The sequence below is a fragment of the Aythya marila genome (assembly GCF_965140915.1).
Source record: "Aythya marila genome assembly, chromosome: 5".
Taxonomy (NCBI): Eukaryota; Metazoa; Chordata; class Aves; order Anseriformes; family Anatidae; genus Aythya; species Aythya marila.
Window position 1 is genome coordinate 23146425 of NC_139046.1, and position 11836 is coordinate 23158260.

General features: G+C 39.3%; 1 protein-coding gene across 5 annotated transcripts in view; it reads left to right on the forward strand.

Moving 5' to 3' along the window:
- KMT5B (lysine methyltransferase 5B) overlaps positions 1-6156 on the forward strand; it is a 29178-nt gene extending 23022 nt beyond the window's left edge. For all 5 annotated transcript variants that reach the window (XM_082761533.1, XM_082761534.1, XM_082761535.1 and 2 more), the window contains 2 exons: positions 1805-2001; positions 3372-6156. In XM_082761533.1, the coding sequence (XP_082617659.1) occupies positions 1805-2001; positions 3372-4840 (1666 nt within the window). In that variant the 3' untranslated portion in view covers positions 4841-6156. The remainder of the gene's footprint in view (positions 1-1804; positions 2002-3371) is intronic.
- Positions 6157-11836: the final 5680 nt, after the last annotated feature.

The window sequence follows — 11836 nt, forward strand, 5'->3', positions numbered from 1 at the left end:
GTTTCATTACCAACCTTAATTTTTACTAGCTACTATGGTCACTAACAATTCTTGCAATTCAAGGGAAGACCTGCTGCTGTGGGCCTCCAAGGTCATATGATGTTGGTAGATCATTCCAAGTGAAGGCTACAGTCTTAGGATTTATCTAAAGAGTTATTAGTAAAAATGTACATCAGTCCTGGGAGCTGTTAAGTGTTGAATAAATGGGTACCATTTAATATTTTTCCTTGCTTCTTGGAGAGAGATGTTTCTTTTTCTTTTTGCTCAAGTTTCTTTGTTGCTTTTGATGTAATATGGACATACTTCCTTGCAGGACAGACCAAGATCTTGTGTCAGAATATTTTTTCAAACTAGTCATCTTTGGATTTTAAGTCCATGAAAATGTTGTAGTTTAAAGCTAAGACTTTGGTAATTCTCATTTCAAGAATCTACTTTTCAGTCACAAAATTATGTTACAGAAGTCAAATATGGGAAGTTTTGAGTTTAAGGAAGCTGAGCAAGGGAAAATGAGTCTTTAATAGCACAGATAAGCCAACCTAATGGATGACTATGTTATGAAAAAGGAGATGTGTAGTGAAGTCAGTCATCTCACTGAACACCAGGAAAAATAATTTTTAAGTGATGACATTTTGACTATTCTGCAAAGATTGTTAGTTTTGTAATGTTAAAATGCTAGACTTGTAAGAGCCTAGGGGATATACTTGGGAGCTGAGGGAAGATGAGCACTGTACAAATATTTTTAAGCCTCCAAAAACCATCACCAAGAAAATGTGCATTCACACTGTTAGGTGAGCGAGCATGCTGTTCATGATGTCTAACTGGGATAACTGGGCACCGAAGTTGTGTCAGAAGGCAGTTGTGGTTATTTATGGCATTGATCTGAAGCGACTGCTGCTTGTGCTGGGTTCAGCCTAGTATCTTATTTTAGCTGCCTGTAATTTGTGGAATTGAAAATAATACTGAAAGAATGTTCCATATCAAAGAAATACCAGTTAATTTGAGAACAATTATTGTATATGCATAATAATATTTAACCCTGTGACACTTGAGATCCTCTCCAATCTCTTTCCGGCGTACTTTTGGTTACGCTTTGTGGATTTTCTTCCAGTGCAGCACACTGGAATCCAAACTGAAGTTGTCTTCGATAATTCTCCAAAGTGCAAGCTTACTGGATGACAAGTACCAAAGTGAACATGGTAGTAGTGTTTGAAATGCAAGTGATGGAATTCTTAATCTCCACCCTTTTCTGTGATTAATTTTTTTAAAAAAAGTTTCAAGTTAACTCAGATGTTTTTGTGGTAAATAAAGACTAAAAGTATGTCAGTTCCAAAAGTAAACAGAAATATGAGATAATCTTATTCGATTTTATGCACTTTATAACTCTTGCTGATGCAGTAACAAGCATTGTAACTGCAGCTAGCTTTTTTTTAATTAGGCTGTTGTGAGTAAGAAAAATAATTAATTTAAACTGTTACCTCAGTTGATTTCAAGTAGTGTTTTGAACTACTGTATTTCATTTTCACCTGTATAACTTCATTATGAAAACGTACTAAAATAGACAAAAAGCAAAATTGCAAATTAGGTTTGTTCTTCTTCCAATAAATATATGGAAGGTATTTCGGAACTTCTTGCTGAAAAGAGATATCTATGTGGATATTTGTAGGCTGTTTTAATAAAATGTTAATAAATTCAATGGTTCTTGATATTGTTTATCCAAACACAACAAGATTCAGACTAACATATGAAACAAAGATGTAAGTTTATACTAACAGCTATTAATATATTGTCATCCTCTTCTTTACAGACGCGGAACTGGTGCTTTTAAATCAAGAGTGGGATTGCCTGCACCTACTCCTGTGATTAATAGTAAATATGGACTGAGAGAAACAGATAAACGATTGAATAGACTCAAAAAGTTGGGTGACAGCAGCAAAAATTCAGACAGCCAGTCTGTCAGCTCTAACACTGATGCAGATACCACTCAGGAAAAAGCTAATGCAAGTAAGTATGGGAAAAACTTGGAGTGCAGGACTAAAGGATTCATAAAAAAATGAAAAACTTTCACTGTGATGGAATTGCTGTCTTAATGTTGAGATGCGTCTCAAATACTGTTTTTTAGAACTAATTGATTCAGGAATCCAAAGGTAATTTATATAGCAATTTAACAGATTTCCTTAAGCCTTTCTGTGATGAAAGGTAGTACATTCTTATTTTGTTTGTATGTTCTCATTTTCGTTTTTTATGTACACCAGTAGCTAATAGCTAGTGACATATTTCTAAATTTGTCAGCTAAAGAGCTCTGTTGGGAAGTTACATACTTCAGAAATATGGGAAATAATCACATGCAGTACTGTTGCTTAGGAAAGAAAGCTCATAGAGCTTGAGGTATCTACATTCCGTAGGAAAACAGTTTTTATATAAATACTCCTAGTTGAGATTACCAAGCAAAATAGTCACTTCCTGTAGAGATGCTTTAAACTGAGCACCTATTCCCTTTACACATCCAGGACTGATAGTTTAAATACCTCTTCTGAAGTGACAGTGTACAGTTAGTAATCTCAGAAGAAATGGGAGGGGTTTTTTGTTTCTGATGCTCTTGACACTCGCTACTTGATGAAGAGAAGTCTCATTTTTTCCTCACAGAATATAGGCAAGATATAAGTAATTTCAACTTTGACTTAACTGAACAGTTTTTGAGTCACTTCAAATATTTTGGTTCCATATGTCTCCTGTTTGCTGCTCTGAAGCTGAAAAACAAAACAAACAAACAAAAAAAAAAAAACCACAACCTTTTCCCAGTTATATGATCTCTAGCTATAAAGCTTTGGAGTTGTAGCTTTGCTTGAGCAGGCTATGCTCAGTTGCTTATCGCTGTAAGTAACAGACAACTGGAGACTTGAAAATGAAATCATTACAGTAGTTAAGTTTTGGGTTTGTCTCCCCAAAAGAAAAAATCCTGGGATTAAAACAAGAGCTTGCTGATCCTCTGCTTTTGTTGGAATAATGCTCAGTAAATGCTGAGGATCATGCAGGATCAATTTGTGGAAAATTCAGTAGAAGAAGAAACTGAATAAAAATAAAACAAACAAAAACCCACCAAACTGCATATATTAGAGGTAGTAAGGGAAGTGTACCTGGAATGTAGAAGTACTTTTGACTTTTTTGACAATCTTTTCATCTCTGAGTTGCACATTAGTCAGTTTGTCTCCTTACTGCATACTCTATAGGCCATTTGACATATTCTGATTAAAGTGATTGCTAGAGCCTTAGTTAGTTAAAGTTTTGATTAAAAATAAATAAAATAACTACAGTGTTTGGGGAGTGGGAACCTTGGGTTAAATCAGTGTCATTAACACCTCTTTCTTTTGCAGCTAACAGAAAATCTTCAATTGGTGTAAAAAAGAACGGCAAAAATAGAACATTAACCAGACAGTCTATATCAAGAATTCCAGCATCATCAAATTCTACCTCATCTAAACTAACTCATCTAAATAATTCCAGGGTACCAAAGAGACTGAAAAAGCCTGCAAAGCCTTTACTTTCGAAGATTAAGCTGAGAAATCAGTGCAAAAGGCCAGAGCAGAAGAACGCTTCTAGAAAGCTCGAAATGGGAAATTTAGTTCTCAAAGAGCCTAAAGTAGTTTTATATAAAAACTTGCCCATTAAAAAAGATAAAGAATTAGAGGGACCAGTCAAAGTTGCAGTCTCTAGTGGATGCTTAACAAGGCATGCAGCAAGGGAGTATAAACTGAATTCTGTGAAAGGTGCTCATGAGCATGGTGATATACCACCCTGCACATACATAACAAGGAGGTCAATGAGAACAAGGATGAGTTTGAAGGAGACCTCTGACATAAAGCTTGAACCAAATACATTGGATAGCTATAAGAATAACTTGACTGGAACGCGATCGGACGTTTTAGAGCAGCAGTCTCATGTGACAAATGAAAATGATGTGGCTCATGGAGCATCACATAAAGGGGAGGTTAGGTGCCAGAAAAACGATGCAGGCATGTCAAAAAAGAAGTCTCGACAAGGAAAAGTGGTGAAACCACCTGCAAAAACGGATGAAACTGATAGTACGCACAATACACCTGTGACCGATGAAGTACCAGATTTGATCAGTTCTCATTCAGAACACGGAGAGAGGAATAATGTGGTAGAGACACCTGTTGGCTATAAAGACTGCGTCCCTGGATCTGGTGGCTGCTCTGTTGTAACATCTGACAATTTTAAAGCGAAGGACAGCTTTAGAACTGCAAAAAGTAAAAAGAAAAGACGAATCACGAGGTATGATGCACAACTAATCCTTGAAAATAGCTCTGGGATCCCTAAACTGACTCTTCGTAGACGCCACGATAGCAGTAGCAAGGCAAATGACCAAGAAAATGATGGAATGAATTCTTCAAAAATAAGCATCAAATTAAGTAAAGACCATGAAAAAGATAATAATTTATATGTAGCAAAGCTAAATAATGGGTTTAACTCAGGATCAGGCAATAGTTCAACAAAATTAAAAATACAGCTAAAACGAGAGGAAGAAAACCGAGGAACGTACCCTGAAGACCTTCATGAAAATGGTGTGTGTTGTAGTGAAACTCTCTCCCTTTTGGAGTCGAGAATGGAGGTAGATGATTATGCTCAGTATGAGGAGGAAACAGCAGATGAATCTTCATCAGAAGAAGATGATGAAGAGGAAGATGATTATGATGATGAATTCGATGACTTTATTCCTCTTCCTCCAGCAAAGAGGTTAAGGCTCATTGTTGGCAAGGATTCAATAGATATTGATATTTCTTCCAGGAGGAGAGAAGATCAGTCTTTAAGGCTCAATGCATAAGCTTATAGGTCTTAAACTGACCTGGATGTCATTTTTAAAAAATAAAAATTTAAAAATTAAAAAAAAAAAAAAAACAATAAAAATTCCATTTGATTATTCCTCAACTGAAGAACTCTCTGAAAGACTTAGTGGCAGCACTTCTTTATTGTTTATTCACCTATCAACATAATATTGTAGAAAGTGTACAGCATACTGACTCTTCTTAAGTCTGATTTGTGCAGATTTTTATTGTACTTTTTAATAGCCTTCTTATGTGCAATTCTAAGTTAGAGTAAGAGGTAATGCTCTGTTGTAAAATAAAGGCTCAAGCAAAGTTATGAAATTGCATCAAATCTTTTCCATGCAGGACAATGAGAATACAGTGTGGCTACACAATTATTTTTGATCTGTAAGAGCATTAGTTTGCTCTTACAATATTTGACTAAACAATTAAAAAAAAAAAAATCATAGTAGCAGCATATTTAAGGTTTTCTAGTATATGTTAATATCACCAGCAATGAACTACAGCTTTTCAATTTATTTGCTAGATGTTTTTTTCCCCTTGGAGTTTGTCAGTTTTAACACTGTATGCTGTCCCAGACGTACTGTTTGTGGCCTTTGTTATAGTAGCAAACCGTTGGTTGGAAGTCAAATTGATTTCTTTAAAAAAAAGAAAAAAAAATTAAAAGGTGTTGACAATTTGCTGACTTTTTAGTACATTATATGTACAAGGGTAGCAGTATGCAGAATAAAAGTTTGGATATGGTGTATTTATTGCTTGTTATGTAAATTAAACACCTTGTATTTAACACTTTTCAATACTTTTAGATAAAATTGTTCTTTGCAAGAATGATTGGTGCTTATTTTTTCAAGAATTTGCTGTGAAATAATGTGATTACAACGGGCAACATTTATCCAATGAACTGCAGCTATCCTGAATTGGTTCTTCATATTTTTTCTGTTGCACTTGTAAAATGCTACAAGGAATTTAAAGAAAATCTATTCACTTTAACTTATGATAGTTTTATGAAATTAAAAACAACTAAGTCACAGCTTTTGTTCTGTGGTAACCTATAAAATGTTTGTCTTTTAAGAACCAGTTGTAAAAGACTGAAAAAATATGTATATGTTGTAAATATTTGTGTGTTGTGAGAAATTTTGTCATAAGAAATTGAGATAACTTGCCAGAAGGGTTTTTAAGTTTAGAAATACATCCATGCCAATAAAATAGGAACTTGTAAACCTAGTTTTAAACTCTGCATCAGTTGGAGTTCTTTGCTTTTATGTAGTTCACTTGATACTTCAGAGTCTACTTTATAACAATGAAGAGCACCAGGGCAGTGTTTGGCTCCTTTTTTTTTTTTTTTTTTTTTTTTTTTTTAAATAAAAGAACATTAGGAAAACTTACCACTTGTGGGCACAATGAACTTGTTCTGATGTATAAATCAGCTAATTTGCAGACCTGTTTCAAGGAAACTCTTTAAAGTTACCATATTTCATAGTTGTCATAACTGTGTAGCAGTTTGGTATTTGTGTTCTTACTCAACCATGGGTTAAGGTTTAGAGTTCTTGTATCGAAGGGTGTAGAAACAGAAGTCACATCAAAAATCACGTACTGTTGTATTAGTTTAATCTCCTCTTAATTGCATAGTATTTTCATGTCAAGTCCAACCCTCTCTGCCCAGAGGAGCAAGAAATTGAGTTATGTGACAGCTGTCCTACCCAGGTTTGAAAGCACTGAGTAACGTGTGAGTAGATTTGCGTATGAGCTGAGCAGAGGGGTCTGGCCAGCTCTGACCCTCGCGTCTGTATTCTGAGCAGAGAATTAAGTGTAGAATTAAACACAACACTTGTAACTTCATTTTCACAATGTCCAGTCTTTGTTAAAGGCCAGCTGTGTCTCATGTACAGTGTGTGTGTGTATATAAATATATATATATATATGAGGGCTTTTTTCGTCAGACGTGGTTAATGGAAGGCTGAATGCAAAAGGCTTAGGTAAGTATGCTGACGTTTCTGAGTCCTGAGTCAGCTGTGGGGGATCGTCTTGTGGGCTTTGTAGTTGGAGTGCATCGTGTGAAAGTGAGTCACTGAAAAAGTAGGTTACAAGGAGAAGAGAATTGAAGAATTATTGAAGAATTCCCTTGTGGTAGGAAATTCACCAGCAAACGGTTAATGACAAATACGGCTCTTTCTCCAAACCCTCACTCTTGTTTTCACTGGGTGAAAATCCACGTGGCTGTATGAGCAAAGGATGGGACGTGTCCAACATGATGCTCAGTGTAGTGTGCGCAGGGACACCAGCCCTCCAGTGCCCCTTCTTGGCTCCGCAGTTATTCTTTCTTCCATTCTACTTCCATTACAAGTAGAAAACTTACCTGGGATAGCTGTTCCTACTAACTCATATTTCAACGTGGGCTGGTTTTGGCTGTCAGGTGTAACAGGCTGCAAGGCTAAAGAAATGCTCCAAGCACCCCAGAGACAGCGGGTTGGCTGCTGCTTTACAAGCGTCCTTGCACAAGTGGTGCGTGCTGAGGGCCCTTATAGGTGAGGGCAGGGTTAGCAAGAGCTTTTGGATGTGGGTGGTAGGAAGGATAGCTCTGTAACTTGGCTGGCTTGTGTCTTTGGCATGGAGAGTCAATAGGGAGCAACAGTAAGGCAAAAGCAGGTGATTCTATTTCCCGTGTCTCTTTGGCGTATAAAATTCATAATTTATAGTTTTATAAGTATTATAATTTCATAGTCATTTCCAGAGCGATTTGGCTAGAAACAGCCAAATAGGAATCAAGCCCTCACCATTTCAGATGTTCAGGAAAGTTGTCCTGGACATCAGGGAATTTGTGGAAAGTTGCTTGTGCAAAGAAGCAGCCTTCTGGTTTCTGCAAGCAGCAGAAGCTTGCAATTGTGAAATGCTCTTGTTACGCTGTCTGAAATGCGTCTGAGCTAATCAAGCATCTTCATGTCTACCTCATTTGTAGCTGCAGCAGCCTACCAGCAGGGTTTGGACTTCAAAAACTATTTCTCATAAAATTGTTCCAGATTTTTTGCAAGACTTTTATGAATGTCCTGTTACTGGGGGTGTTGCAAAGTTTTTTTCCCCCAGCGTATTTGCTGGCAATGGGGTGTTCCTGTGTCTGCTTTGAGCGCTCAGGTATTTGTTTCTTGCAGGTTACTGTCACTCAGTGTTGTTCCAGTTACCTTACCTGCCAGTATGTGATAAATGCATCCCAGGAGCTCCCCAAAGCATGGATCCAGGTCTGCTTTTGGCTCACCTTTTTGGTTTGTTTGGTCAGTTTTGCTTAGAGCTGCCAGTGCGCGCTTTTTAAAATAAACTCAGGAACATAATTCCTCTGCTCCCCACGTTGCTCTGGTTTGAAGGCTGGGGATCTGTGTGGAGTAAGACTTACTGAAAACAAAAAGCAAAGTCACTTAAGTTTGCCTTATCTCCTCCGGTATGTGTTTTACTAAATCCTCTTCTCTTCTTTGGGTTGGGTCACAAAGAAACCTATAGCCTCACATAATCCACTGCCCTTTTCTGAACTCCTGGTTTCTCAAGTTACCACGTTAAGTTCTCTTTAGCATCATTTCATGGCTGTAACACTTAGTACATATCTGCTCTTTATTGCCTGTTACAGCTACTCCTTTTTGCCTCCATGTGACTTCTGTTCTAGTCATAATACCACGCCGATCCCATGAAACGTGTTGACAATTGCAAGGCACAGGTGGTTATTTCAACACAATAGTGTTGAAACCTTCTCTCCACAGGGAAAGGAAATCTGCAGCTTCTCTGAACTAGGCAGCTGCACATGATTTAACTAATTTCACTTCATCCATACATAAAATGTGAGCAGAATAGCCAAGAGCAGCTTGAGAGGTGATGCTGGAGGCCCGCTTGCTATAAGCACAGGGATGTCAGCTCTGAAACAGGTGTGGATGGGACCAGCTAGCCTAGGTTGCTCTGGAATTGGTTTGACCCAACAGGCAGACTCGTGGTTTTGGTGGTGGGCTGGTGTGGAGCTACCAATGGGTCCAACAAAACATGGATTTTTCCACTGGTGCTTTATGATGCGCATCAGAAGTCAGTTCTATAATTAGATTTACAGGGTTTTTCTGCTCCAATTACTATGTCAGCTGCAACCTTTTACAACAGAATTGCTTGGAAACTGGTAGAACTAAAGTAGAGAATGAAAATCGTAGAATTCTAGAATGGCTTGGTTTGGAAGGGACCATAATGATCGTTTGGTTTTATTTTTTCAAAGTAATCTGTTGATAGCCAAATATCACAAGATACATATTTTTTAATGTTAAAGTATCTGTAGATGCCTTTTCTGCATGCTTTCATTTAAAAATATTTTGAAATGAAAAAATACTTTTGTATTCTTCTGTTGAGGAGGAGGAAGGCATATTTTTGAGGCAGTACATTTTTTTCCCGTCTTCTCTCACCTTTCTGTTAACTTTTATATTGAATGTTGTAAAATCAAGTGGGAAAAACAGTTTCAACTCCCTCCCAAATCCGCACTGGTCTTACTATGAGCTGCATGCATATGAACAAGTCTAGGGTGAGACCCCTTCTGCAGGGTGAAGCTGGGAATTGTGGAGCAGGCATTTAGTGTCAGAGATGATGCATCTGTTGGCGATGACCAACAGGGAACAGTTCCAGCTTGCGAAACACGCCATGTAATTGAATGAAAATCTTCTCTGGATTAATATTTAAAAATAAATAAATAAATAAAGCCCGAAGCTCTCAGTATGTCTACTTTTAGTTTCCAGCACAGGATGGCAAATGTCATTTCTGGTGAAACTAACCGTGTTTGTGTGTTTTGGTTATTCCAGTTATTTTCAGCGGACACAAAGAGCATCAGGTGTGAACAGCACCAGTTTGTGCTGGTTTACTCTTTTTTTTTTTTTTTCCCCTCTCTTTTCTTTAAGGGCTTTTCCAATGTCATGCTTCGGTCCTGTGCAGCTGACGGGCACGCAAGATGCAGCTGCTGTGCTAGAAATGGTTCATCTATAGAGGGAAAGAAGAATTTTTTGGTCTTTATTATTTTTTTCTCAATCTCTGAATATCTAGCAGTCGGGTCTAGGACTGCAGAGCTAGCAGTCAGCCAGAACCCTGAAGGATGCTCCCAGTGAGTGCTGTTCTTTGCCCTTCTGCTGATGTGGAAAGTTCAGCATCACCTCCAGGACTACTGCCGCAGTCATACTCAGACCTGCCTCCATCCCTGTGCAGATGCAGTGGGGTCACATCTCTTGGTCACATACAGGCACTGCTGGAGCAATCAACAGTGACTGGCACTGGCTGCCAGCATGGGCATCTCTTTGTCACCTCAGCTGCTGAACTGTGTGACAGCATAAATGATCCGTCCTGCTATGCCAGGGCTTGTATGCTGCACATACCAAAGAAGGCAGGGACCTGGGAGAGGGAAATGGAAGGCAAAATCCAGCTTTGGTGGTGCTCCTCCCTCGGGATGTTACGATACTGTCTGTCAAAAAGCTGGGACGCACTCCCCCTGCCCACACAGTCACAGGGGTTAATTAGTAATGAGGAAAATGATCCATCCAGCTCTTAGTTTGATTCAGCTTTCTGGGTATGTGCGTAGAGGATAACTTTATATGCGTCCCTGGTCTTGCAGGAGACAGGAGGACTTGCTTGGACACGTGACTTTGGGATTAAACTTCATAAAACCCTTTGAGGTGACAGCAATATGCTTTAATTGTGTTTCAGTGGCACATCCAGCTTTCTTCTGAATATAACCGCATTCCAAACATTATCATCTTTCTGCTTTTGCTCTGGGGGAACACAGTATTGTCCACGTGGTGTTTTAATCCTTAACTGCTGGATTCTGTTTGTGCACAGTTTTCACAAACAGGATACTCGTGCCCTGCTCATTTCCAAGGTGTTTGCAAAGGAATTCCTTCTTTGTCACAGAAATATTTATGAGAAAGTGCCTTTTTCCTTCTCAAGCTTGTTTAAAAAATAATAATAATAAAATAAAGCAAATAAAACTCAAAACAATACTGTCTCTGTATCCATAGGGAGCTTGTGTTTTCACACAGTAACAGCCTCCTGTTTTTAAACAAAATAAACATGTCCATGACCATGGTGAAGCTCTCAGCCAGGAGTGTCCAGGCATATGCTGGTTCAGGACAGCCACTTTAGCAGTGTTTTACATTTGGAAATTGCTGCCTAAAAAGCTTTTGGCTTTCGCAGTGGTGTTACCTAGCGGCTTACGTGTTGGGAACCAGGCTCCAGCATGGAAGTCAATAACACTGAGCACACCTTGGCTTTCTGACACTCTGCTGTGTTTATCCCAGGATGTCTGTGCTGAGGACAGAGTCATCCGTGGTCCATGCACAGTTACATCTGAGGCCTGACTCGTGTGGGTAGGCCCGTGCTGACGTTTGGGGTCAGGGCACGTCTGGAGGGAGCTGCTCGCTGCAGTCCAGCCGTCCCTTCGAAAAGATCAAACCACCTGCAGCAGGGCTGTGTTGGGCTGGGAGGGGTTTTGGCTGGTACCAGGAGGTACCAAAAGCCAGAGCTCCGAACGCAACTTTGCTCCGCTTCTTGCCCCGCTCTGGATTTACAAATTTTAATCTCTTTGGCATTACCACTCCCAGCACAAGGTGGCACTCGCCTTCCGAGAGAAGGATCTCTCAGCCCAGCTCCCTTTCCCAGTTGGTAAGGGTTTGCTACGAGCTGTTTGTCTGCTTACTGCTTTTCCTGTGCTATCCCAAGGGTGCACCTGAATGACAGCCGGGGCAGAAAGCCAGCAGCTGTCTGCAGGGAGGGATTAATCCAGGTTACTGAACAGTGCTTGGCAAGGGGGAACTGGAGCTAACGGGATGCTGAATGCAGTTGCGCTAACTTGAAACGTCCCCATTCCACCAGGAGGTGGCTCCTCCTTTAGCCCTGCCTAGCCTTGTTCATGCCCCTCTCTCTCGAGTTTCTGCTGTTTCCATTAGTCAGAATAATTCCTGCCAAACTGTGTGTTGCTGTGCCTCCCCTCCAGCCAGCAG